The 27,959-nt window shown below is 42.1% G+C and overlaps 2 protein-coding genes across 4 annotated transcripts; one reads left to right on the forward strand and one right to left on the reverse strand.

Moving 5' to 3' along the window:
* Positions 1–5,065: 5,065 nt before the first annotated feature.
* Positions 5,066–12,726, reverse strand: Lig4 (ligase IV, DNA, ATP-dependent). Of its 2 annotated transcripts, none has more exons than NM_001377042.1 (2): positions 12,559–12,726; positions 5,066–8,853 (listed from the first exon to the last, which is right to left on the reverse strand). In NM_001377042.1, the coding sequence occupies exon 2, from the start codon at positions 8,822–8,824 to the stop codon at positions 6,089–6,091; it is 2,736 nt and encodes a 911-aa protein (NP_001363971.1). In that variant the 5' UTR covers positions 8,825–8,853; positions 12,559–12,726; the 3' UTR covers positions 5,066–6,088. The 2 variants fall into 2 exon arrangements, with proteins under 2 accessions (NP_001363971.1, NP_795927.2); NM_176953.4 differs by lacking the exon at positions 12,559–12,726 and adding an exon at positions 11,077–11,357.
* Positions 12,727–12,762: 36 nt separating this feature from the next.
* Positions 12,763–27,201, forward strand: Abhd13 (abhydrolase domain containing 13). 2 transcript variants are annotated; one of them, NM_026868.1, is made up of 3 exons: positions 12,763–13,065; positions 17,910–18,016; positions 22,431–27,201. In NM_026868.1, exon 3 carries the CDS (start codon positions 22,451–22,453, stop codon positions 23,462–23,464), a length of 1,014 nt encoding a protein of 337 aa, NP_081144.1. In that variant the 5' UTR covers positions 12,763–13,065; positions 17,910–18,016; positions 22,431–22,450; the 3' UTR covers positions 23,465–27,201. The 2 variants fall into 2 exon arrangements, with proteins under 2 accessions (NP_081144.1, NP_001074588.1); NM_001081119.1 differs by lacking the exon at positions 17,910–18,016.
* Positions 27,202–27,959: the final 758 nt, after the last annotated feature.

The raw sequence follows: 27,959 nt of genomic DNA on the forward strand, positions 1-27,959 counted from the left end.
TTTTTAAGGCTAATTCCTGAATTCTGTTACATTGTTTTTTAATTTTAAAATGTTATTCTCTCACTTATCTCTTTAAAGAATCTTTAAGTTTGTTTTGAAGTTTCTGTTTCTGTGTTTATATGTTGTAGAAGCTTGGGTCTGTGAGTGCTACTGCCCAAGTGCATATGTATCCATGTGAAGAGAGCAAAGGACATAGGGTGTCCTGCTCTATCACTCTTTTATCTTTTATCTGATATCTATCTATATATACACACATATATATACATATATAGATATATGTATATATGTATATATATATCTATATGTGTGGTGTATTATTTTGAATTCTCTAGAACTTATAGAATGGATCTCTCTGTATTTATAGAAAAGAGGTTTATTTATTAGAATGACTTAAAGGCTAATCCAAAATTGGCTGCTTATGGACAGAAGGTTCAAGAATCCAGTAGTTGTCCACTTCACAAAGCTGGATTTTTGTCCGGAGCCTGCCCAGCACCAGTTCTCTCTGGAACGTGATTGGTGGGGGAGTTAAGTAAAGAACTGGTTACTTTGTTTCTTTGTTCCTTTCTAAAAGGCCCCATGGCTGATCAGCAGAGGTTTGTTAACTTCTTGTGACCCAGAGAAAGCCAGGCTTGCAGAAACAACACTTACTCTAAAAAGAGGCTCAAAACTTTATTGCTGAAAGAAAAAGGAAGACCCTTTCCTACTATTGCTCTTAGTTCCTCTACTTTCTCAGGATCATAGATCACATGGTTTTCCAATTATCTTTACATTCCAAAAGTTCTTAGCAAGTTTAAGGCACTACTTCAAATCATATATTAAATGAAGAGTTACAGCAGAAATGTTTACATGTGTTCCCATTAGGACTAAATAAACATTTATCATCTGTCTTATAGATCTACACGTTGATTGCAAGTTTAAAGCAATACTTTTTATAAGTCAATATGGCTTTGTGTCGCATTAGTTTTTAAGTTTTGCGTAGGTAAATCAGTCAATATTTTATTTTCTGTCTTTGCACTTACAATTAATTGTCTATTCCCAGTTTATGAACTTTAGTTATCAGATAATGGTTCCACAGCTAGCCTAGAAGGGATATTTTCCCCAATTGTAAATTTGCTCCAAGCCTGATTTCTTATCCTAGTGCAATTAGCCCATAACACATGAAGGTTTATAGAGCACTAATTGCAGCTTTCATACTATAGAGGACTCAAAATTACTTGTATAAATTTAGGAATTATGTAGAATCATTATTAAGAATTACAAAGTCATCAATTTGTCTACAAATCATCACTACAAGAGAGTACATTTTTGTTGATCTGCAGAAAATCTGCCAAATAAGGTGGGCTAATGCCCAGGAATCCTTAGACTATGTAATGATGACAGGAAAGGCACGTCACCAACAAGAACCAATCTTCAGAGAGCTTGAGATGAGTTCTCTGAAGGCCCTGCAATTCAGTTTACCCATCACAGCCATGCAAAACAATGAGCCAACTCCAGAAAGTCACTTGTTAGTTTTTGCCTCTCCTAGATGGCTTCAGACAGGATTTCTCCACTGTTCTTTAGTGTATGCTGGAACACCAAAGGAGCAGGCTCCAATGCCCGTGAGGAATGGACTTGCCAGCCAGAGCAGGCGATGAGAGAGCAAGCAAGCATCCTTCTTCCATGCCCTTTACATAGGCTTCCAGGAGAAAGTATGGCCCAGATTAAAGATTAAATGGCCCACCTCAAAGGATCTGGATTAAAGATATGTCTTCATACCTCAAAGATCCAAATTAGAAGTAGATTTTCCCACTTCAAATGATTTAATTAAGCAAAAATCCCTCATAGGTGTGCCCAGCCATTTTGAAGGGTTAATTCAGATGTAGCAAAGTTGACAACCAAAATAGCCATCACAGTTGGAAATAAATAAAAATATCAATCAGAATCATACTGCCTAGAGACAGGGTCGCTCATTGTTTCTGGAGTGATCCTTTTGTTTCCGTCCCTCACAGCACTTGGGTTATAGGCACGAACAACCATTCCCAGCTTTTGTGGATGCCAGGCATTCAAAATTTAGGTCTTCCTGCTTGAGCAAGCAGACCTACCCACTGAGCCATCTCCCCTCTGCATGGATTACAATTGTGACCCATGGGAATGCTGTTCTGTCACTAGCTCTGATGGACCTTCTGTGTTCTGAGACATTGTAACCTGTGGTTTTTCATCTGCAGGAGAGCTAGGCTTCTCAAAGCATTCAGAATTAAACTAGTAGGGTTGAATGTTTTAGCTCTACACAACTCCTATATAAATTGTTTTAAATGAAAAAAAAAAAGCCACATACACTATTTTGCTTTCTAAAAGTTTTTGTTTCCCTTTCTATGTTCCTGACTCCCCATTTCCTCTTATCTATGTTCCCTCTTTGTATCATTTCTGACTCCTCTTCAAATGCCTTCCCTTTAGTATGAGTCCTGTCCTGGAAAGCAGCAGTGGTCTCTATCCCCTTAGCCAATAGCATGGAGCCTCAACCACAGCAGGGGGTTCCCCAGTTAGCAACTATAACAGTCCCTGGAGCTCAGGAAGAACTCTTGGTTTTGAATGATTAAATAAAAGGAAAAGATCAATCAATCAAAACTGGATGGTAGGTGACTTCTCAAGGTAAGGAGAGTTAGGGTCCTAATTGTGATGATCTCACAGGTACAAACTACCTCTAAACCCATCCAATTTCATGCAAGAGACATGGGCAGCCTTTTGCATGCTAGCCATATCCCAATGGTCTAAACATTTTCTCTCAAGAAACCAATACAATCCACATTTTCAGAATTGAACTAAAGGCCTTTTAAAAATTACCCTAAGCTGCCCTTCCACACACAAATATGAGTATTTTATAAATATTTTCATGTAGATTTGTATCCCTCCTGGTTTTGCGTATTCTCTTTCTCTTGCTATGAAAGTCCATCTACAACACCACACTGTTAAAATTCAACTTCTCCTCCATAAATATACTCAATTGGGTTAATCAACTCTACTGGATGAAGCCTAAGCAGGAGAAACTGATAAAAAATTAGAGAGACAATATAATATGCTAGTTGCTACACCATTCTGGTGAAATAGTTCCATGATCATTTAAAATGCTAGGATTAGTGTCAGAACCGAGATAGAACCCAGGACTGCCAACCACATCTCCCATGCTCCTCTCTTAGCAGTACAACAGCTTTCTGAGGCAATTCCAAAGATTTGGCACTCAGCAACAAGTTGCTGGATCCCTAGCTCTGTTCTCAGATCCCAGCAAGCCACAAGTGTGATGAAGCTCTCTGACTTCCAATGAAAGAACCCTTGGCCTGAGGAAATAAACTCTTCCTTGGTAGTGCTAGGTCACGATGACAATGTAATGGTGGAGCTCCTAGTGAGTATATCTGGGGGGAAGGACTTGGCCTGGGAGGTTTAGAGCAAAGTCAAATGTGCAGTGTTTCAGTGTATTTATTCCAGAAAGTACTGTAGCTGACTGTAACTAACGCAAACAAACCAGCAGCATCCATCTTGGGGTCTCTTCTGGTGGAAGGAAATAAGCCAGCAGGCACTTTTCCCTAGGATCCTCTCATATCCCAGCTGCCATGCCTATGAAGGATCTTCAGACTTCCAATTAGCTAATAAGGAAATCTCTCACAGGCTTGCTCAGACGCTAGCAGAATCTACATAATCCCTCACAGGGTTTCCTAGAAGTGTGTTTAATGGATATTTCTAGATCCTGCCAAGTTGACAATATTAACCATCACAAGAGGCCAGTCAGACTTCACATGGTGGTGCTGTAAAACAAACAAACAAAAACTGCAGTTGTGATATTTAAAGACAGAGTCAGAACACACTCAGGCAGGTAGGGAGCAACCAAACCAACAAACATGAAGAGGAACCAACAAAAATATTTCAGTAGGGTTTTTCAACACTCAGCAATTGCCTGGGAAAAATGGTCACTCTGAGCCAGCCTTTCCAGACTTACTGTACCAGGCTCCTCCAAAGGAACAGAATGTTCAAGAGAAATCCATCTACCGAAAAGGGTGAAGTACAGGAAGTGTTTCAGGTAGTCCAACAATGGCCACCTCATACTGGAGACTGATTCTAGTTGTCATTTAGTCCACGAAGCTGGATGTCTCTGCAGTTCCAGCCTAGCACTGGAGGCCCTGGAGGCCCTGGAGGCCCTGGAGGCCCTGGAGGCACTGGAGGCTGGTTTTCAACCTCCATGAGAATCATGTGGAAGTGGGTTCTCACACAGATAAAGGATATTGATGAACTTGACAGAGTGAGAGAAAAGCAGTTCTGTCTTCCATGACCAGAAGGTGCCACCCACATTTAGCATGTCTTCTAGCTTAAAAAAAAAACCTTAAAAAGAGTACCCAGCAGCTTATGTTCTGGTTGATAACAAATGCATACAGACCAGGTGAAAGATTTATCACAGTACTGGACAGGAAAAGAAAAATGTGAATGGAATACAAGGAGTTAACTTAAATGCTGACAAAGGGTAATAAGACACACTAGGTGCATTAAATGGAGTGCTGTGCTGCAATGAAAAATGATGAGGTCCTTTTGTGGCCTGCAAGTATTCTCACAACTTCATAAGAAAATAAAGAAAACACAGTAAGCTTAGTATTGTTACCCCAAATAACGGCTTTATGAGTCCCTTGCCATGAATACCCTAAGTATTACCTTTAAGTAGGAAAATTATAAAACTTTTAATTCATATATATTTAAATTATAAAATTATAAAACTTCAACTATACTTGTACAAAGTATATACAAGTATAAAGTACAAAACTATATTTGTGTACAAAGAAGTACACACTTAAATCATTAAAGTTCACTTGGTAATGTGAAACCCAAAGGACCCAGGAAGCACTGTGACTAAAGCCTGTCTGCAGGTGTACTGGGACAAGAGCGATGGCTCACTCCTACAGTCTCAGTACTTGGGAGGTTAGAGGAGCAACACTGTAAATTCCCAGCCACCAGGACACTGCCTCACACAAAGAGTAATGACATTATTAATTCTGGTAAGTAGAATTATGATGAATTGTTTTAAAACAAAAGGAACATAAAGTTGGTATTACATTAAATATTCAATAATTTTATTTAAGTTACAATATTTAATAATTTTATTTAAGTTACAATAATCACAAATGTTTCTTCAATCACTTCAACAAGTCTAATTACTTAAATAGTTTATACCCATCACTTAAGGTCCCACATCCCTCCATTTCAGTACTGCCATGGAAGTACAATTCTCAACAGATACAATCCACACATGACTGTGACTTCAACATAGTCATAAAAGCCATCTCTAAAAGCCAGAGCACCCAGTCTCTAATGAAAGTGTTCACTGTATGGACAGCTACGCAATGGATCATCGATAGGAGACAAGTTCTGTAAACACTGTCAATGCTGGAGTGTAAATTCACTCAAACATTTCTCCATGAAACATTAAAGTCTTCACCAAAATTAAGTCTCAGCTAACTTAAAAGTTGCAAGGATTTTTTTCAATAAAATTAATATCTTAAGTGTTTGGTGTTTAGATGATTCTCTCTCAACTTCCCCCACATTATCAAAAAACATTTGATGAACCTTAAAAACTCTTTATGCTTAATATGTCATGCTTATAGGGGGTATTTGAGCCCGCAAATAAAAATGCTTATTTTTATAAGTCTAACTTTAACAATTCTGATTTTTTTTATTGGTATAATACTTTTATTAGCTAAAAACTTTAATTTTTAAGTCTGGAAAATTTTGTCTAGAAAGTCAATAGTGGTGATGTTTCTAAAAGGTTTCAAATACACTTTAAGTATGGATAGCTTCAGTATGGATACCATACAAGCACTTCTTGAAGCCATAGTTATAAGTCGTGTTAGGAAAAGGGTTGGTTTTTTTTGTTTGTTTTATTTTTTTTGGTTTTTTTTTTTTTGCTTTGGCCCATTTAGTTTCCTTTCTACTTGAAAATTATTGCGTTCTGATCAATAATCCTTTTGAAGTATTAGGAGATACAATGAAGGCTACTGGCTATTTCATCATCACTGTCTGCTGTTGTCTGACAATAACACTTCTTCTTCCCCCCCCCCCGCCGGGCCAGCAAGCTCTAAAGCAAATACTGGTTTTCCTCCTGCAGTTCGCCCTTGTCTACTGAATCGGACACCCAACTTTCTTGCAGGATTTTAAACTTTTTCTTAAGCATTCTTCTGAATATTTTAAAGTCAGTAACTCGTCTCTGATCCTCCCCAATGATAACATGAGATACCCCTTCAGATAAGCAGGAAACCACCTTTGCTCCATGAAACCGCAGCTCAAGGGCTGTAATACCTAATCTCGTGGCTTCAATTCTGGAACTCAAGTCATTAATAACAGCATACAAGTCCAAATAAATGGTGTAATGTCGAAACATACTGAGAGGAGAGTGGTCCCAGGAATAACGACATTCTAAGTCAGCAATCACAGGGGCCATTTCTTCAGGAGTCTGCTGCTCACTGGGTTTAATTCCTAGAAACACTTCTTTCAATTGATCCAAATCTGTGTCAACAAAATAGCTATCACCATAGCAGTCATACTCACGGGCAAAATGCTGCTTTGTCGACGGGCACATGTGAATCATAAAGCGAGGTTGCCACGGCACGCATGTTTTTGTCTTAAAACACTCTAAAAGCCACTCGGGCTTGACAACATCATTTTTATCTGAAGAAATAATGTTTTTCACTCTAACGTTCTCAGAACCTGCAATAACACAGTATGTATCCGGGCCTGGATTCTGTACTATATAACCACCGAATTCTGCAATTCTGTTCTCTAGGTCAGCCTTTGGATAACCATCTAATCCACTCATAACACAAAACTCAACATCTTCAAATACATTGGAAACTTTGTTTACGTTAGAAAGGTTGGGTGCTTTTAAGTGTTCAATGATTCTAATGGCTTTCTTCGTCTTGGAGATGGGCTTCCGCCTTTTTTCTCTAGGTTCATCATCATCACCTACATGAAGGTGTTTCGTGGCAAGCTTCCCAGATGCTTTCCCCCTCAGCTGCTCCAAGTCACCCAGTGTCATACATTCGTGCCACTCTTTGTCATCTCTGATCTTTTCGATGCGTGGGAAGCGCAGGGTGGAGCCAGTCTTGTACATGTCACTGGGGACGATCTCAGCTGCCTTGATCTGAACAATGACAGAGTTCTGAGGCTCTATGTACACTTCCGGCTTCTCTGTACCACACAGAATGCTACTTGGTGGAGATTTCTTATGAAAAGGCTTCCAGTATTTTGCCAATTTCAAGCCCAGGTCATAGAGTTCTTTCATGGTGTAACCAGACCCAACACGGCACAGAGTGTGGAATACAGATGGCCTGTCACCAGGAGGTGGTGTCTCTGCCACTGCACACAAAAAGTGAGACATCATGCCACCTCGTGAACCTTTACCCCAGTAGCCCCCCACAATTAGGACGTCTAATTCATCCATTAGTCCACTGACGTACTCTGGTTTAATCTTTAGCCACCCTTCACCTCTTTTGTCTGGCTTGTAAATGGACAGAGGGTGTTTAACCATGATCCCCTCTTCTCTCTTGTCTATGGCATCATTTAATGCATCCACTACTTCCTTCTTTGTATGAGCTTGAGTTTTCTGCACTATTTCTATGCGGCCTTGTATGGGTGTGAAAGTGCTACTAAGGATCTCATACCTCTTCCTAAGAGTCTCGCGCCCTAGCTTCTTCTTATTAACCATCAGTACGTCAAAAACAGAGTAACAAGTCTGTAGGCCAGAATCTTCCACCATCCTTTTGATATCAAACTTGACCCCCTTCTGCATGAAAGTCTGTGTTGTTGGGTTGTAGGCCATCATCTCACCGTCAAGGATGCACGCTTGCACATCTGTCCCGAACGCATTGTGAATAAATGGGGTGAGAGAGCCTTCCTGTGGAGATTCACCAAACTGGTCGGTATAGTTGTAACCGTTTCTGGAGAAGTACCGGTACAGCGCGCCATCTTTGTGCATCTGCATGCGCTCACCATCAAGCTTAGTTTCGATGTAGAAACTCTGCTGCTTCATGTCCTTCTCCACACGCTCCACGTCTGCTACAGCAGCTAGCATTGGCTTAAAGGCAGAAAACAGAGTGATAGAGATGTCACTAAGCCCTACAGAGGGGTCATGCAGCTGCCTGCAGACCTTTTCCAGATCTGTGGTGACGTTGTGCAACTCAACTGCATCATTGTGGAAAATGGAAAATATTGTTTGCTGACTGATGCCAAGCTTTAAGTCTTTGATAATCATGCGAATCAGCCATTTTTGCTCCAGTGCTGAACTCTGGGTTATTAACTGAAGAAGGCTCTTTTTCACTAGGTCTTTTTTTTTGCCAGAGTTATTGCTGGCAACTAAGTCTAAGAGTTCATTTACCTGCTGTATGGTTAAGCTTCCTTTCTGTAAGCACCTTGGCTTCAAAACAAAGTATGCAATCATGGCAAAGTCCCCAGCATCCGTGCGAGCTCCACTGGGGGTTCGGTAATTGAGGAGCTTCTGGGCATCCTTGCCTTCTCGTGGTAAGTTCAGCAATTCGATGTAGAGCTTAGCGAGCATGGTTTCTTTGATTCCATAAGCCATCCTCTCTCTTTCTAACTGGGGGAGAATGAGTCTCATTGCAGGGTAAAAAGAGTCTGTAACGTCCTTTCTGTTCTTATGAAGGGCATCATGAAATTTTCTCCACGAATCCAAAAACTCCTTGAAGTGCCTGATTTTTTCTGCACGGTCTTTACCTTTCTGTATCCGTTCTAGTGTGGAACATAAGTCTGCAAAGGGGACATGAGCTGCAACAGTTTGTGAAGTTTGTGAGGAAGCCATAGAAGCGACAACAAATCCTCCGGTTTGAACTGATAAAGCAAAAGGAAAAGTAACTTTAAGTGGCAGTGGCAATTTATAAACATTTAAAACAAAGTGCTTATAGAGGTGACTTAGATCATAATAACTCTTAAGTTTACTTAATAACAGGTCAATGCAATAAGTGGATACACAGGTAGCTGCTTTCCTTCTGGTCCTGACCAACACTTCCTCTCAAGTCTCAGCTTCATTTCCTATGCCTATCAACTTATCTTAAATGTTAACATTCAATGGTATTCTAGCTACTGACTATTTAGCACCGAATACAAAAGTATTATTTTTAGTAATGGAAGTCAAATCAGTTGTGGCAAATTTTATTTCTAAGGTTTAAAAGTAAAGTCTGTTTATGTTTCTTGTTTCTTGGGTAATTATACAGCACCTAAGACAAACTAATTGCCATCAACGATTCTAAGAAATCACTTGCTCACTGAACTGGAGTCCTATTTCTTGGGCATTCTGAAATCTGAACCACAGTTGACAAAGACAAACAACAGCTATCCTTCTCTTCCAGCCAAAAGGCTTATGTCTCCATTTACCTCATCCCTTCATTGACAGCTGGGGCAAACCCCTCTGCCATTCAAACCTCAACTGGAAATCAGACCCCAAAACAGCATCATTTTTACCTATTTTTACCATATATATACAAATATTAATTAATTAATTTATTTTTGGTTTTTCAAGACAGGGTTTCTCTGTGTAGCCCTGGCTGTCCTGGAACTCACTCTGTAGACCAGGCTGGCCTCGAACTCAGAAATCTGCCTGCCTCTGCCTCCCAAGTGCTGGGATTAAAGGCACGTGCCACCACTGCCCTAATTTATAATTTTTGTTCATATTTTTCTGCCTGCTATTTCCCAAATATTCAGTGACTACACATGAGCCAGGCAGTATGATAGGGTTGCTTCTGCTTTATGACGACAGCATATACACTGTAAAGAACAAAAGGCACAAAGAGATCAAACTATGCTAACACAGTGCTTTACCAAATATCAAAATCCCAACCCTAGTAATCACTGCCTTTTCGCCAAAGGTTTTGGAAATCAAGGAAATGAATGAACAGGATTTAGAATGTTCCCTAACATATATTAACACAAGTGTGAAGTTTTGCAAAGTTTTAAATATCCCTACATGTTCTACAGGAATGCATGTCAGTTACTTTAATGCAACTTAAACTATATAATAGTCAAACAAGTATTCTAAAAATAATTTCAAGTAAAATGCATGTTCCAGGAAAAACAACTAATGCTTTATTATGTGACTTCAGACAACAGTATCTGGCCAGGCAGTGGAGATTATGAAATTCCTCATACTCTACTTCCCTACTCCACAAAGAAAAGTCTCACATCAAGTGGCAATTTGTGCTCCCAGTGATGAATATCATATAGCTCAAATTTGTTTGTGGAACTAATTATTAAATGCTTTATGGAAAAAGGAGGAGGGGATCAGGGCTGGGCTGGTTAAATAGACATCAAACATAGTTCAGCCTGCTCTGGAAACTATTCACAGCATTAGTAGCTTATAGAGGACAAAACAAACATCACTTCTAAGTCGTATTTTTCACAGAGGAAACACAACTAAATCAGCAGGTCAGATCAAGATAAGCCACCTGGGACTGTATCTTCTGACATCTGTAACTACAATTTTGGTTAACTGCTTCCCTTGTTGAAGCTGGTTTGCATAACTGACTGCACCAGCCACCTGGGTCCTTCAAGTGGGTACATGGTGGTGCATAATACTACAGTTATAATTTCTGTACAACGCATGTAAGATGACGTGTATTAAATACTTTCTGAATGTCCCAATACAAGTGCACTTCTATAGGTATATCTGGAGAATACATATAGTCTCGAACTTTTTCTCAACGAGCTGGAGCAAACGATTCAAGTTGCGTTTATAATAATAGTGTATTGTAGGCAATGGTGTGAATACACGAGCATCTTAAAACAACTATCAACACAGAAAACCAAGAATTCAAATTGCTATCAAACACACACATTTTGTTCAACACCAACTACAGGAGTTAACTATTTGAATTTCTGCTGTTTTATCACTCGGAGGTTTGATATTATGCTTTCCATCCCCAATAAAACAATTAAGTTCGTTGGCAGGCTTCAGGTGCTGAAGTTCAAATGCACTCAAACATTTTAACTCGTGGTAAAGTCGATGACCACAGGCTTTGGAAGGTGCCTCCATACCTGTTGCATTAGTGCTTTGCTTACCTAAGCAGCCCGTGAACCCCAACCCTGCCGAATGAAGGAGCTGGGGGAGCGCGCAGGTCCCAGGTAGCTAGGTGGCAGGGGGCAGGGCAGCGTGCGGATACAACTAAGCATCAGGACACGATTTCTTCACCCGGTGGCTGCCACCTGAAATCAGTCCCCAGCGAGCCGGCTGCACCGTGGAAGGCGGGTGGTGACGCTGGGACAAAGCACGGGAAGGACGCAGCCTCCCTAGGACCAAGAACCTCCCTGCCTCCTCCAACCCGCCACACCACTTGCTTAGCAGAGGTTGCCCCGCCCCACTCCGACCGGAAGCTGCCGCCACAAGAAGCCGGCCGGGCGTTTCCGCCAGCTGCTTGCCGCGCAGGCGCAGTGGGAACAGGCGAGCCTGCCGGCTTTTAAAGGCACAGGCGAGGCAGGGGCGGGCCGGCGCGGCGGCTCAGAGCGCCTGCGCAGCGCGCCTCCACTGTCTCTGCCTGTAGCAAAGGATGTTCGGTCCCTCGCCGCTGGATGTCATCGTTGAGCCGAATTTGAGGAACTTGGAGCCTGGGTTGCTGCCCTGACAGGACTGGCTTCTGAAGACTTCCAGGACAGAAGAGAATCCTCCCACCTAAAAAGTCTAGGGCTCCAGAAAAAGACTTTTGCAAAATTAATTCAGGTTCTGTGTTCTTGGTAGCCTTTTCACTGTGCAGAAATAATACATAATAATAAAAATAATTATGTATTACATAGTAATAAATAATTCATGGCGCAGAAACATACTTACATGGACTAAAGGCTTTTCAATGGTGCTCGGTGATTTGGAATAAAGCTAGCTGATAGTGTTATTGAACACCTTACTGTCACTCAATAACTATACTAGATACTCAAAATAGAAGTATAAACGTACGCTCCACGTCTCAGAAACTCTTACTTTCCACTGGCATTGGTGGCTATGACCTGCCCTACTCCACCAATAAGAGTTCAGAAATTATAGGCAAAGTGTGGGGAACACTTTCTTTGAAGGTGAAACTTTGCAGTCCTGGTGAGACACTAGAGTGTCAATTGCTTTCAGGGGTTGTCTAATGTGTTTACGCTGCATTTCACAAGGCCGACAGTCCAGGGCTAGTTTAAAGTGGGGCCAGATCCTACGGCTCCGTGTGGCCAGTTATTTTCTCTGTAGTTTCCCTTAGTCTCACGATAGTTTCCCTGTGGTGTTGCAAAGCCACACGTTACTGTACAGGAGCATCAGCGGTGCTCGTACAGCTTGTACAACTCTTACACATCCGTGTCTTATTCAACTGCTCCTGCGCTCCGACGTCAGGCACAGGTCGGGCTCTGCTTTACTGATACGAAAGAACCACAAATTATGAGCCGAGAAAAGCTATTAGTTAATTCAAAGCTCTTGCTCTAATGTGCTTTTTAGCTGCATGGTTAATGGAGAACCAAATTTGTTTTATCCTCAGAGTGGGGGGAAAAAAAAGTAAAAAGGAAGGGCATAACTACCTGAAAGTTAGGCATGGTGGAAGAGAAAGTTTAGTGCAGATAAGTGAAAGAGCATAGCCAAGAGCAGGCACATTTGGGAGAGGAGGGGAGAAGAGGAGAGAAGAGAAACTCCTTGTTCTCCGAAATGTGTTCAGGCAGCAGTTGACTGGAAACGCCGAGATGTATCTTGCCCCTACGGGCTACCGTAGCATGAAGGCGGAGCCCAGTGTCCTGCGCATGCGCATAGGGGTGCACAGGTTGGCTTCGCGCTCCCGGGAGGAAGCTGGAGAACAGGTTATGTGGGGGCCGGCGGGGTTATTTGCCAGGGACACCGCGCGCGAGCCGGAAGTGGAGGCTGCGCCAGCTGGGCCCGCCGCGCCGCAGGAGCTCCGGGCTAGACAGTGGCGACGGCGGCCCCTCGGCGGGAGGAAGACGATGAGGAGCGGCGGGGGCGGCGCGGGGCCTCGCTGCAGCGCGGAGCCGGGTTCCGAGCCCGCGGCCGACTGCGCAGCCCGCCCGCGAGCCTGAGTAAGTGCGGCGGGGACGCGGGCGGCCTCCCCGACCTCCTCACCCCGCAGCTCGGATTCGGGAGCCCGTATCTACTCCCAGAACAGTCGGCCAGCAAACCCCGGGCTTGGGTCGGAGGGACTGGGCGCGTTTGTCTGTAACAGGTGCAGACCTGCTAACCTCGCAGCTGCGGGCGACGGGGCCATAAAATCCAGAGAGTTGTCGCACACTTGAAGTCACTGGGCCTCTTTTTTTTTTTAGCCATTGGTGTGAAGCGAGAATGCATCAGGGAGTGTGCTTGGCTGAGCTGGCAACCTAAAGTAAACCTTTAGTTGTGCACTTGTCTACCAGGCAGCAGGAACCAAGTGACACACTGGCTTTAAGTTTGAACGTTGGGTTTTGTTTTGTTTTTTGTCGATCTGCTCTGTCTTTTGGCATGAATTAGTCCTTATGTGTGTGTGTGCTTAGACATGTTCTTCTCTAAAGCACTGTTTTATCTCACTGAGAATTAATGATTGGCAGTGCAGAGTTATGTCACAGCTGTGCTACCAAAGACTTGACTCAGTTGAGCTGGGATTGAGTTGGACTTGCTCTGTACCTTCGGCCTTGCTACGCGTTGAAAGCGTCCGATGGAGTAACATAAGGTCACTGCCATCACGGAACTCCCAGCCTATATAAGCAGGCTCATCACCCCCTTAGTAAATAGTGCCACATGAGTCGGCCCAGGCTACAGGATGGAACTGGTGACACTGGGAACGAGGTCCGAGGAAAGCTTGCTGGAGGACCTGTAGTCTGAGCTGGGTCTCCACAGAAAAATAAAGCTTCACTCTAATAACTTGAGTCACTGCCGTGATTTAACTGGGATTCGCAGTGCTTACTGAGACTTGCTTTGCTGCGATAGATAAGAAAATGCTTGAATTTTGACTCAGAGGTGGCAGCATTTTATCACCACATCCTGGAAATAGGTATTAGAAAGACCGGGCAAGCAGAAGGCTAGCTGACTTGTACATGTACAGCCACAGGTAGCACTTGGCCTGCTGCCTTTCGCCGGAACGTTGGATGCTCTCCCAGACAGTTCAGAAACTCAGGCACTGGGCTGTCAAGTCTTTGTTTCTCTAGTTCGTTCATCCTCCCAAGATTCCAGTTTCTTATAATTGTTGATCTGCCTCAGGAAAACCCGAGGCCCCTAAAACACCCCACTTTAGATCTAGGGCAAGCCCCAGTTCTTGTAATTAGAATGTTTGGTGAGTGGCAGGCTTCCTAATACCTTATTATATATAGTATGTGCCACTTAGTCTTACAAGTCTTAGATCGTAAAGTAATGTGTATTCCTAACATCAGCTTGCTAGAGGTGCAGTGTTTTCCACAGCAAGAGCAACCTACATTCAGAGTGAGCCTAGGAGCTCAAGGCCTCCTATGAAGTCTGCTTAATAAAAGACAATAAATGCCAACTTATGGTAACTTCTAAAACATGGCCTGTTTGCAGTAGCCTATCACTCTACAGTCTTACATGAGTGTTTACGTTTTCCGGCTTGAGTTTCTTTTTGATGTTTACCATTTTCTTACTTACAGATCTTTATGATCACAGAACAAATTGTCATTGACTTCCCTGGTGGCAGTCATTTGTCATCCAAATTTTTGCCTAAGATGACTGCATTTGCACAGCCTTTGGGGTTTCAAGAGGGAAAGCACAGAGATGTTACTAACTTCTACCTGGTGTAGTTTAAAAATGTCCCCTTCACAGGTTCCCATGCACTCTGGACCCTCCAGCCATCTTCTCAGACAGATCCTGTCCATCTGTCCCCTAGGCCTATTAAGACACACTTACTCATTATTGATGGCATGTGGGTACCATCAGGGAGCTGGATAGCTTCTTCCATGGTGTCTCCAGCACACCAAGAGCAGCTAATTTGTGTTTGCATTTCAGCTGTGTGTCTGGCAAAGTGTCAGAACTTCCTCTCCATTGCTTAGCAGCAAAGGAGAAAAGTTGATGTGAGAATGGAGTTCTGTGTTCCATGAAATGTGGTTGGAATGTGTGAATTCCCCGTGGACTGATTAATGAGCATCTTGAGGTTGTCCCCTTGTGATGTGGTTATCAGCAGTGACCTGTGCTCTCTATTACAGTCTTCAGACAACTCAGCTTTGTAATTCACAGAGGGAGTTTTCAGAGATCTCTTGATGTTGGTAGAGTCAGTTAACAAATGCAAACTGTACCTTTTCAACTTTAAAATGGATTAAGTAGAGAGTAATTTTATTTGGGGAATAGTTTTGAACTGTATAAACTTGACTGTGGTAAAGAAATAGATCTGTCAAGTTTCCTATCTAGTTGATACCACATTGACAGTTAAAACCTATGCACTCCTCCATTGAGCTTCAGTTACTCTTTAGGGTGAAATGTTACAGGATAAAGAACCTCACAGGCTTATCTGCTCTAAGTTCCTCTCTGCTGGCCTTGCCTAGTGTGTATTTAGATTATTCTGAATCCTTTATGTTTCTATGAATAATGTGCTAAGTGGTTATAACTAAGTGGTACAGACAGCTACTTAATGGGAAGTAAAGAATCCCAGCCCTGCAGTTAGCCTTGTCCTGTTTTAAAATATTTGCTCAAATTTTCCTTGATATATTTTGTGATGGACAGGTAGTAAAAGTTTGAGTTGTTTTGCTGTATTATGGATGGTTGTGGTCTTTGATTTCCTTACTCTGCCCTGTAATTGCATGAATTTGTGTTAGGCTGGTGTGGTCATAAGTGTACGTCTGCCATGCAAACAGCTCAAAAGTTGTTGGAGGTGTACTCAGCAGATCATGAGCCATACAACAGAGAAACAGTGGCACATTGATCATTGGTCAGCTTACAAATTTTAAGCAGCAGGATTCAGAGTGGCATCATGTGGTGTTGTCCTGGGTCTTTAAGTGGTGTAGCAGTAAGATGTGTTGGCGTCAGATAATCACTGCTTAGAGACAGCTGGGAAGCTACCTGCTGTAATAGTATTTTATTGGGCTTTCTGGCCATCTACCTTCCAAATAAGAGACACAGAAACCTGGTATTTTTATTTACAAGCTGTAAGCCTAGACTGGGCAGGTTCTGAGCTTTTCAAACTTAATCCCAGCCATAGGCCACTTGTTACTTGCTGCTTAAGTCTCACCCAGCTTGCTCTATTCCATGTGTCTTCAGGGCAAGCTTCTCTCGGCCACATGCTCATTGTCCATCTTGCCTAATGGCAACCTCTTCCTACCTCTGACTTCTCTTTTCTTCTCCCTCATGGTCTCTCTCTGAGACCTCTCACTGGATCCTAAGTCCTGCCTTTCTGTCTTGTCTAGACAGTCATAGAGTTCAGCCTTTTATTAACCAGTCAGGGACTACTGAGGATCATTCTTTACAGCACATTGGTTAACACTTGCCTAAGTCTGGGTTGCAGTCTGGCTTTTGTGGTAATCTCCAGTGGGTCAGATGAGTTTGACAGCACCCCTGGGGCCACAGCAGTATTCTAAACGGTAGGCTTAACATTGATACTGAGCTCTTTCTGAAGCACCAGTTTATAAGATGGTTAAATGTTTTGTTTCTTCTTTTATGTGTACATGTGTGCACTCATGTGAGATTACTTTATGTGTGCAGGAGCCTGTGGAGGCCAGAAGAGGGATTGGATTCTCTAGGACTAGAGTAGTTTGGAGCAGCCATGTGGGTGTTGGGAGTTGAATGAACAGGATAATCACTGAGCCATCTCTCCAGCCCCTAGGTATATCTTCTTAGAAATAACACCATTTGTATCTTTCAAGGACATACATCAGTAAGGTAGCACGGGGTGATGAGGTCAGATGAGCATGGCCAGTGTGCTTAGTATATTATGTTAGCTTTCCTTATACCTCACTGAAGCACCTTAACTAAGGGACAGAGATTGCATGGCAGTAGCAGAAGCCCTGATGGCAGGGGTAGGCTATATAGTAGCTTCTTAAGTGGCACTCACCAGAAAGCACGGAGCTTCTTGGGGCAGAAGTCATGCTGAACTGTAACTTTCAAGACCCACACCTAGTAGGCCTACATCCACCAGCCAAGCCCCAGGTCCAGAAGTCTCCTAAAACAGTGCCACCATCTGCGGAGCAAGTACTGAAACCCGTGAGGCTGTGGGAACATTGCACAGCTAAATCATAGCTGAGTGTGCCCATCTTAGACATAAAGACAGGAAGCATCCAGAGCACTGGAGATGCTGAAGACAGGTATGTGGCTTGAAGGAACTCGCCAAGTGACTACTGTTAGTGTTTGGTGCATCCTGATCACAATTCTGATGCAGTGTAAGACATAGTTGATACTCCATGTTTGTATCTCAGGAACAGTTCTCTTACAAGAAAACAATCCTAGCTTTACATTATAATATATTCCACTTGTTTTGTTTCCTGAGAAGTGCTTGCTAACCGCAGTGCCGTATGTACCCCAGAATGTTCTACATAAAGCAGGAGTTACTGTAATTGCTGTTTTCTCATCCTCACACATGTCACACATATTACAGCTGGATGTATACTCTTGATTGTGCCATATATGGTTGGTGGCATTGGTAATGTAATGCACAAATCCTAGCATGCCGTACTTTTTTGAGCATAGTTAATATGATGTTTGAGCTGTCAGTGAGGCATCAGGTATAGGAGAACAGAGATGGAAAATGTAAAGAACAGACATGCTAGGCTAGTAAGGACAAATTCATTCTGGAGTGGGCTACAGTCTTGAGAATGAAACCACTTGGGGGAAACAGAACAGAAGTGCTTGCTTCTATTCTTATAATAACAATACCTGAGAAAATTAGTGTTAAAAGGCAGAGAAATTTTGTGGCTCATAGTTATAAAAGTTCACTCTGCTCCTTGCTTTTGCCATACAGGGCCAATATGCTGTGGAAGGGCCTGACTAATAAAGAAGACTGTGTCCTCGTAATGTCCTAACTTCCTTGTAGCAGGCCCACTTTATGAAGCCCTGTGTCATTCCAAGGTATGTTGGGGACAGCCACATCCAGACTGTATTAGCAGTAAGTGAGCAGACATTACATGGAGCCTGATAGTGAGGAAAGAGTCGGAGGATGGTGGATATTGGAGTTGTCGACAGTGGTTGCCACTTTAATCAACTGGATATGATGGCCAGTGAGGTTTGTTCTTGAGTCTTAAGAGCTCACTCAGATTCCCAGAAGTTCATGGAATTAGCCTGCCCTTCTCTGGTTTCCAGAGAAATAAACCTGAAGGTTAAATAAGTCCACATAGTGATGCTTTTCAGACACACGTGATGCTGTCAGGTCATGTCTGACAACATGGCAAGGATAGTATTGAGAGAGATGAGATGAGATATTCTCTTAGACCCAGGCTGACATCACACAGAAGCGATGTACAAGAATGGCATGGAAGAGGTCAGTGCTTCCAGTGGACAACCTCCACTGTTGGTAAAGATCCCAACTGTGAGCAAACCATGTCTGAATGTATTCCAGCATGCAAAATACCTTGATAAATGCTGATTCTTTTCTGGTGATACCTCATAAATGGTTTGCCTTGTTGCATACATACTTTGAGGGACAGTTGCTGACCTCAGTCATTTTCCATGAGAGTCTTGGGTTAGCTGGGTGTTTTAGACTCGGCAGACCTAAATACTACACAAGGCATGAGCCAAGCTCTGCATTATTCAGTGGTGTTGGCTAGAAAGCCATGTTGGCACCAAGTGTATCTTTCCCATTGGTAGCTCAGGTATAGTGGAAAGATGACACTATACCTGAGAGGGAGTAGGTCCCACACAGTGTGGCTGTTCCCTGTCATGTTAAAAGTCCATGGTGTAGGACCCAGCGCCCAGCAGAAGACTGGCTATTCCATTTTGGCAATCAAGGCATCCAGCTCAGAGAAGCCCTCTCTTAAACCTGGCTTGTCTGTAGCCCTTCACTGTCCTCGTAACCAGGAAAGACCTCATCAACAGGATGCTTTGCCCAGCCAGTCACAGTGCTCCACAGAAGCTCAGCCAGTCACAGTGCTCCACAGAAGCTCAGCCAGTCGCCTGCCCTTCTCTGGTTTCCAGGGAAATAAGCCTGGAGGTTAAATGCTAACCAGGGAGCTTGGGTTAACCCTGTATCTGGTTAACAGCTAGAAGCAGAGCACTCATCTAATGCAGCTGACTCAGTCCTGGCAGCATTCGTTTCCACCGTCAGAGCACCTGGGCTTTATGTATTGATAGTGCATCTCAGTGCAAGCTCAGAGTAACTGCTTAATGACAGTCTCTCCGAATTTAGAAGACTACAAACCCTTCTCGAAATTACATTCACATGATGGAGTTCCTTTACGAGTATCTTTAAGATAGATGGTGGAATAAGGCAGAGAGAGGTTGCCAATTGGCTGTGTCATGTGCTATCATTTTGACCCATAGTCTGTCAGCTCAAAGGAAATATCCATGCATGCTCATACTGTTAATCTGCTCTAAAAAACTGAAGTTCTCTCTGTCTTCTTCAAAATGGGCACATAGTTATGTTTATCATATTTTGTTATCATAATTATGTTATCCTCTAAGGTGACTTATGAATAGGAAGGTTTTGTGGGGGAAAGTTTATTACAATTAATCAGTTATACACTCAGACAGATGGCCTAAGACCCACTGCTCAGAGTAGGCCTCAGTCTTATAGCAAACTGATGATTTTAAAACATTACTGGAGGCATTTTAGTCTTGAGGGCATAGCCATGAGGGATAGAGTATTTAGACAAGAGAAGGGGCTCAGGGCTGTGGTAGCTGAGGATCATAACTGTAGAGTAGCTTAATCAGTTGTAAATACGGGTTTGAGCTTCACTATGTGCTTCGTCTGTATGTTGGCCTTTCTGTTTCCCCTTACGAGTTTCTCTCTTTTCCTTAATAAGAACTTTGACTTGAAAAATAAATCATCTTATTGCTAATTATTCAGTTGCAAGAACACTTTTTATAGTCATATGTTTCTAGATTTTTATTGTCTTACACATACTAAGTAAATTCTTATATTGACAATTAGCTTCAACCAAAACCAGAAAACTGTAGAGCCAAAATATCCATTATAGGGGCAAATGGAATTATCATATCTATGGCATTATAGGTGTTTTTATTCATTTTATTGCTGACCAGTTTTATGTAGGAATTATTTTAAATCTCATTTTATTGAGAGTATTCAGACAAGAACTAGGTGACAAATCAGGAGGCACTCAATAGGACTGAGTGGGACAGTAGGGTTTCAGTAGGGTTGCTTTTTCCTACTAAGGTAGAGTGGAATTAGGTGACAGACTGGGAGTTTATTCAACAGAGGCGTAAGGGCAGTAGGTTCAGTGTGCTTGTGCCTACTGGATCCCTAAAATGAGCCTTGAGTCTTTTATTGTTGGCCACTTATCAATGACAACTCTATCAGATGAATAGGTGGCTATTTTATTTAATAAAATAACAATAAAGATTTTGACTTTTTAAAACAAATCTTAAATGGTATCTTACCGAATTTTGCAGTACTCTAATGTGCATGCGCATGTCATTCCAAAGTTTTGGGTCTAGTTAAATTTGTTACCATCACTGTTTCTGTTACTTTGCAGAGAGAGCTGGGGATCAAGCCCCAGGCTTTCCATGTGCTAGTAGGTGCTTCTCATTGACCTGTATGTGCTTCCTCCACATATTTTATATTTCATATAAAACTGAAACCAATGACCTAAGCTCATGTGACCATGTGTCTTCAGACTCCACTGCTGCATGTGAGCTGTTGACAGGAGACAGGAGAGCATAAAATAACCAAGCCACCCAGTATACTGGTGTGTTGTGTGGGCTTTGCACTGCATCCTGTTGGTCCACTTTGGCCAAGCCAGATTTAATAACTACTGTGCTTGGGTATTTTTATTTTAAACTTTTGTTTTTATTTGACCTTCAATGCTCTTTTCCTGTAATAAAGTTTGCTACAACTGGATGGCAGTGTTATTTCTGGGAATCTAAGAAAAAGTATTATGCTGTTGTTTCATGTTCAAAATGATTCATTTGAATAAAATTCAAGCATGAGGACTAAGAGGGTGGGAGGAGTTCAGTTGCCTAGCATGCCTGGCTGGGTTTGGCTCCCAGCACCACGTATAACTGAACGTTATGGTAGAAGCCTGTAATCCTGCACTGGAGATTTCGAGGCAGGAGGAACAGACGTTCAAGACCATTCTTGACAGTATGAAACAATAATAAAAACTCATCTGTGAAATAACAGACTCTTTCGACCAATCTATAAGTTTATTTTTGGCAGTAAGTCATTAAATACTCTTGGTAGCTTATTAGCACTTTTAAAAGCATTTAAGGAAACTTACAAATTGTCTCAGGTTCTTTTTTGTGTATGATAATATACATAAAGGTTATCTCTGAGCTACAGTGTAAGTGGCCAGCACTGCCCTCAAGCTCAGGTTCCTCCTCGTCTCAGGAAGCTCACCTGGGGAACTGTAACACAGAACTGCCTGGCAGAGCGGAATCTTCACTCTGGTCCTTACTCCTTACTGCCGTCTGGGGCGGGGGTGTCTCTTCACTTATGGTAGTTACTGTTTCAGGGCTCTGTTTCACTGTTGTGTTTAGCACATCTTCTTGCGTCTACTATCTCTGGTTCTCAGGATCTGTGTGCATTCATAACAACTTGACTTTGTTAGCACAAGCTCTTTTGCTGACCCATGACTGACCTCATGGAGGAGCATAGAAGTATGTTATGTGCTGCAGTGAATTTCTCACAGCACTCGCAATCGGATGTGTATTCAGTCTGATATGGAAGATTAAGGTTTTTCTGGAAGTAATACAATATTAGAGTAACTTACCTTGGGTTGGTTTTGGTAGGTTAAAACTTGTTAGTCCTCTCTTTATAAGTACAGTTTGCCCAGGACAAGTATTTGTCTCTTAACCATCCATATTCCATGAATTTGTGATCCTGTTTCTTTGGCCCTGGCTGTTACTTTTTTTTTTTTTTTGTTGGTATCGAGTGAATGTAGTTTGTTTGTTTGTTTGTTTTTAAAGAAAGGGGTTTGAAAGAAGGGAGGGTAGGAGGGACTCCAGGAAGTAGCATGCTACCTCCTGACTTCTTGTAGAACTAGGACAGCAGCCAGAGAGCCAAGCCTCCATCTCCTCATGTGTGAAGCTGGGAATGGCATTTAAAAGCTTTGTTTGTTGTTGTTTTGTTTTGTCAAATCACTGAGAATACACGAATGAAAACCTGGAAGCAGGTAAGCATCATTTCACAGTGGATGGGTTTGGTGAACGTGGTTCGGACTACAGGTTGGGAAGATGTAGAATGGGGCTGACAGGCAGTTGTAACGACCCAGAGTGAGGTAGCTCCTAGAGTACCAAGTGCTTTTCGTGATGGACCTGACCTTGAAGTAGAGGTGCTTGCTGAGTCACTGGTTCTCTCTGTGTCTTCTAGGATACCTACGTGGAGCTACCATGGAAAAATCCTGGATGCTGTGGAGCTTCATTGAAAGATGGCTACTGGCCTTGGCGTCCTGGTCTTGGGCTCTCTGCCGCATCTCTCTGTTACCTTTGATAGTGACTTTTCATCTGTATGGAGGCATTGTCTTACTTTTGTTAATATTCGTATCAATTGCAGGTATCTTATATAAATTCCAAGATGTCTTGCTCTACTTTCCAGAACAGCCATCTTCTTCCCGCCTTTATGTTCCCATGCCCACGGGTATTCCCCATGAAAACATTTTCATCAGAACCAAAGATGGAGTGCGCCTGAATCTGATCTTGGTGAGATACACTGGAGACAATTCCCCCTACTGCCCGACCATAATTTATTTCCATGGAAATGCCGGCAACATAGGCCACAGGTTACCAAACGCACTGCTAATGCTGGTGAACCTCAGAGTGAATCTTGTGCTTGTGGATTACCGGGGGTACGGGAAGAGCGAAGGAGAGGCCAGTGAAGAAGGGCTGTATTTGGATTCTGAAGCTGTGCTAGACTATGTCATGACGAGACCCGACCTCGATAAGACCAAGGTTTTCCTTTTTGGCCGCTCCCTGGGAGGAGCAGTGGCCATTCACTTGGCTTCTGAGAATTCTCACAGGATTTCAGCCATCATGGTGGAGAACACATTCCTAAGCATACCACACATGGCCAGCACTCTATTTTCATTCTTCCCAATGCGTTACCTTCCTTTATGGTGCTATAAAAATAAGTTTCTGTCCTACAGAAAGATCTCCCAGTGCAGGATGCCTTCTCTCTTCATCTCTGGCCTCTCTGACCAGTTGATTCCACCCGTGATGATGAAACAGCTCTACGAGCTCTCTCCATCCCGGACTAAGAGATTAGCCATTTTCCCAGATGGGACGCACAACGACACATGGCAGTGCCAAGGCTACTTCACTGCACTAGAACAATTTATCAAGGAAGTGATCAAGAGTCATTCTCCCGAAGACATGACAAAAACATCATCCAATGTCACCATCATCTGATGCCATCCTCTTGATGGATGCCTTGGGTTTCAATGTGTGGAGAATGATGTCTTTTCTGGGTGTGTGTTCATACTGGTCTGCACAGTGACTCTGAGCTTTGAAAGGCCTCAGCACTCCATTCTGATGATCCTGTAACTTTCCAAATTTTCAGACTGGGCTTCTTAAGAGTGCTTGATATTCTCATCAGAACTCCAGCCTAGTGAAATACCCTTAACTTTAGTTTAACACGCTGGTTTGATAGATGTCATCCAAAAGGTTCTTGCTGGTTAAGTGGTATAATCTAAGTTGTACTCAGATGGAGATAGAAACAAGAAACCTTCAGGTGTCTGTCTTTCCTTTAGTGATTATTGGGACAATCACGGTTAGCAAGCAAGTGCTGCTGCGTTTTCACCTTAAACATTAAGATGAAGTGCATGGTGGTGGTTTATTCTTGACTTATGCAATGCGGTATTTTTAATGTAAATAACACTGGTCACATGCCAATGTATATGGTTTCCTGGGTTATATCTATTTTTATGTAAACTCTATTTTATTTCGGTGAGGAATGAGTGTGAGGCCTGTGGGCAGATTCCATGTTCTGCTGCTACTGAGATCCAGCTTTTTCCTAATAATAAACAGGACCTTTTTCCAATATAGATGTGCCGTGTTTTTGTTAGGAGCTGTCTGGATCGTGGCTAGTGAGATAGGAGGTTAGCATCTTACTACAGCTTTCTTTGTATAGTGAACTTTTTAACATTAGTGATTTTGGTTGCAGATGAAATTTTAGCCTGTCAGTTTGTGAATCTTCAGCTAAACAATAACAGCCACAGCAAGGGATAGAACTAGCTGATGGTTGAGTGAGGATAACTCAGCACGTGTGCACACGGCCTTATGCAATCCTTTCATCTGAATGAAGTCCCAGTACCTAGAAGGTGCCTGACCTGACAGAGGCAAGCATCATTTATTGAACTGTTTGGAAGTAAATTTCAGAATGAAAGAAAAACAAAAAAGCAAATAACCAAGTATGGCTTAATGTTGCAGTTCTGTGTAATGGGCTATATAAAGTCTTAGGGGAATTTGTCAGGTTTTTTGTTTGTTTGTTTGTCCCAGCCTATTACACATGTAGCAGTTAAGGAGCTGTAGGTGGGAAGTTGTGAGCCCTTTAAGCCTGGAAGCATTTAGTAACCTTCCAGGCAGGAGGTGGAACCTGCCAGGTCCTTTCCCACAGTCCTCACCAGGTAGCTGTGCTTGAGCCCTTCACACTAAGTCAGCTCCTACCCACGACTGCAGATGGCTTGGCTGTATGATTGACCTTCCACAGCAGCTAGAGCACAGTGATAATGAGGCAGTCGTCTCGACCTTAATTTACAACTTTCCAGGAACATAGGGCTAGAAGTACTTTTGCCAAGTAGCATTCTTAGCCTTCATTTTATGCCAATGTTTAGAAAACAATAATGTATAGCAAGTATAATTTCTAAAGAATAATGCTTTTCTATAAATTATTAATTGTAAAGAGTCTTGTTTTTTAAAGAGTTGGTAACTCGCCGTGGAGGGTGTATTTTGTATGTGTAAATTCACCACAATTAAAGGCTGCTTTTCATCTTGTCAATCTTTGCTATGTAGAATGACTATCCTGAATACTAATCTGCCGAAAGGGCAATATGTAGCAACAGCCAGAATGTAGACTTGAGCTGCCATGGCATACTTAGTTAGTTTTTACATTTACGGAGTACTGTATTGGAGTCCTGTTTTCATTAATCCCTTGGCCTGGAGGAGTTTACCAATGTGTTGTGTCAACCACTAAAATGGAACAGTTGCTCCTTCCTTGCTGTTTGCTGCTTTCTGTTCAGCTTTTGCTGACTGGGACTTGTGGGGTGGAAGAACAGCATTCAGTTGTACTAACTTGCTCTCCTAGAGAGAGTTCTTCACTTCAGCAGAGACAACTATGTTTAAGGATGTAGAACATCTCTCATTACCAGCTATGTGTTTGATATGATTACCTTAGATGAGTAGGGATAGAAAACCAACTCAAACTTTTGAGGGCCGTGATAGACCCCGGTATCATTTCTGCAAGCTCTCATTTGGTCTCTGAAACATGACTACTGCAGGATCATTTCTTCACTTCAGACTCTTCATTGGTGGGAATGGCCATGGTCTGTCAATCTCTAACTCACTGAGAAATGAGAGAAATGGATAAACTTAGAAGTCTTAAATTCCATAGTTTAAAGAATAATAGAGTGAGACTTAAGAAAAAAGAATTGTACAGAGAATACTGCATACTAAAAGAAGAATGTATTTGTTGCAGACTAAAGGATACTAATAGACTAGAAACCACTTGACAGCAGTTTGTGAGGTGGATGGACAGAAAACTTCAGAACACAATTTTAGATCAAAGCCCTAACATAAGATGACCCTTGTCAGCCTCATGTAACTATCTTAAGGTTTTGACTGTGATGACACATCCATTAAACGTTGCTGTAAAATGGGTCATGCAACATCTTAAGTTGGCCGGATACACTTATGGAAGGACTAGAGACACTTAAATGTTGAGACAGATCATGGTTCTGGTAACATCACTGGAGTGATAGCATGTGTGTCCCTGAAGTTAACACCTACTGAGGCTTGCCCTTCTGTTAGGCTTGGCTTGGTTGTGAGTAGACCTGATAGAGATGATTAAAGCTATCTTAGATAGCTTTCACATGGGTCACATATCAGATAGCTTGCATATCAGATATTTACATTATAATTCATAACAGCAAAATTATATTTATGAAGTCGCAACAAATAATTTTATGATTGGAGAGTCACAACAGCATGAGGGAACTGTATTAAAGGGTCACAACATTGGCAAGGTTGAGAGCCATTGCTCTAGGCCATCATTACATACTTGAGCCCTCTGATACTCTCTCCCTCAAGCCTTTTTCCTATTGTGTTGGACAATTATATATTTTAAAGAGAACTACAAAGAAAAATTAGTCATAAGTAACTCTTTTGGAATGTTTACTTAAATTTAGGTATTGTCATGTGACTCAGGTAAAGTTAGAATTGACACAGAACAGGGGTCTATTTTTTAGCTTGCTAGAGTAGAAAATGCAAAACTATATTCTCACTGCATATGCACCTCGCTCCCCGTCATCGGAAGTGCTGCTGCCTTGTGTGTTAGGCAGGCAGTCATCTTATTCTAGTCAACATTTGCCAATGATACAGAGATACCTCCATTTATATTTTGTATTTTAAAAAAGTAGATTAAAGATAGAACTGTATAACCCACACTTTTTGACAAAAAAGTGCAATATAAACATATAACGGGTGTGTGTGCAACATCATTTATAACAATTTCTGTTGGTACAAGGTGTTCTAAAGTTCATCTTCCATATAGGAGCATTCAGTATGAAGTAAGTTAGTCCAGCTTCATAATCTGAGCCATAATTTTGTTATTGCCATACTTTCTTTGAAATAGTAATAAAATTTTATAACTCAAAATTTAATGTCCTCTTAACTATGCGCTACCCATGGCAAGGAAACATTGTGGGGTTTTGTGGTTGGTTTTGGTCCAGATTTTTTTTTTTCTTTTCCACATTTCTCTTAAGGTATACTTTCTATTTTTCTGTACTGACATGCAATAAATTGATACATGAACAGCTTGATTATTGTCAGATAGTTTGTACTCAGTCTTTTAAAAAATTCTATCCATGTACAGTCTACCGTAGGTCATTAAGTTATCTAATGGTTCAATAAAACCATGAGTTTCACTGAAAGTAGTGAGTCTTATTCTAATCGTGTGGATGGAAATGTTTGCATTTCCTTTTCCCAAGAATATGGCAGTCCTGCGTTCATTTAATTTAGGCTGATGGCAAAAACAATTTCTACATATGTGCTGTTGTTGAGTTCCTAAGCCCCAAACATCTCTTCAGCCACATGGATGTTGTTGCACTGTCTCCTTGTCTTCAGACTTCACAAAGTACTTTCCTAAGAAATATTGATAGTTGTTTTCCTCCCTTGTGTTTTAGTTGATGACTCCAGATGATGAAAATGTTCTTACAGCTAGCCATTAGGGTCTGTAACTTGCTTTCCCTAAAAGGACACTTTTGTATTTGTGTAGTGTCCACCCAAGATGGATGGTTGGAAGTGCATGGCATGTCTTAATGCATCCTAACGAAGTGTCAGGATGAATCACTTATGCAGACTGTCCTGCTGTGAGAAAATGCCATGGAAGCCGGCGCTCCTGTGCTGCCAAAGATACCCAGCCTGGACTTAGAAAGTAGAAGACTTTGCATTGCTGCTTTGAGCATTTCATATTTAGTCTTCAACTTGTCCTTAACTTCCTGCAACATTCTAGAAAGTTAGGAAGTTGATAGGGATGGAGAAGATGGTACCTAAGTGCATAGAAACAAGGCCTAGGTGTTAATGGGCTCTTGTCACCAAGCCTTCATCATAAGCTTTTATAGCAGGTGAGTAACTTGGCTTGGGGTACTCACAGAATTTTTTCCCCCACCACATCCCACATCACTCAGTC

Source organism: Mus musculus, chromosome 8 (genome assembly GCF_000001635.26).
Source record: "Mus musculus strain C57BL/6J chromosome 8, GRCm38.p6 C57BL/6J".
NCBI lineage: Eukaryota > Metazoa > Chordata > Mammalia > Rodentia > Muridae > Mus > Mus musculus.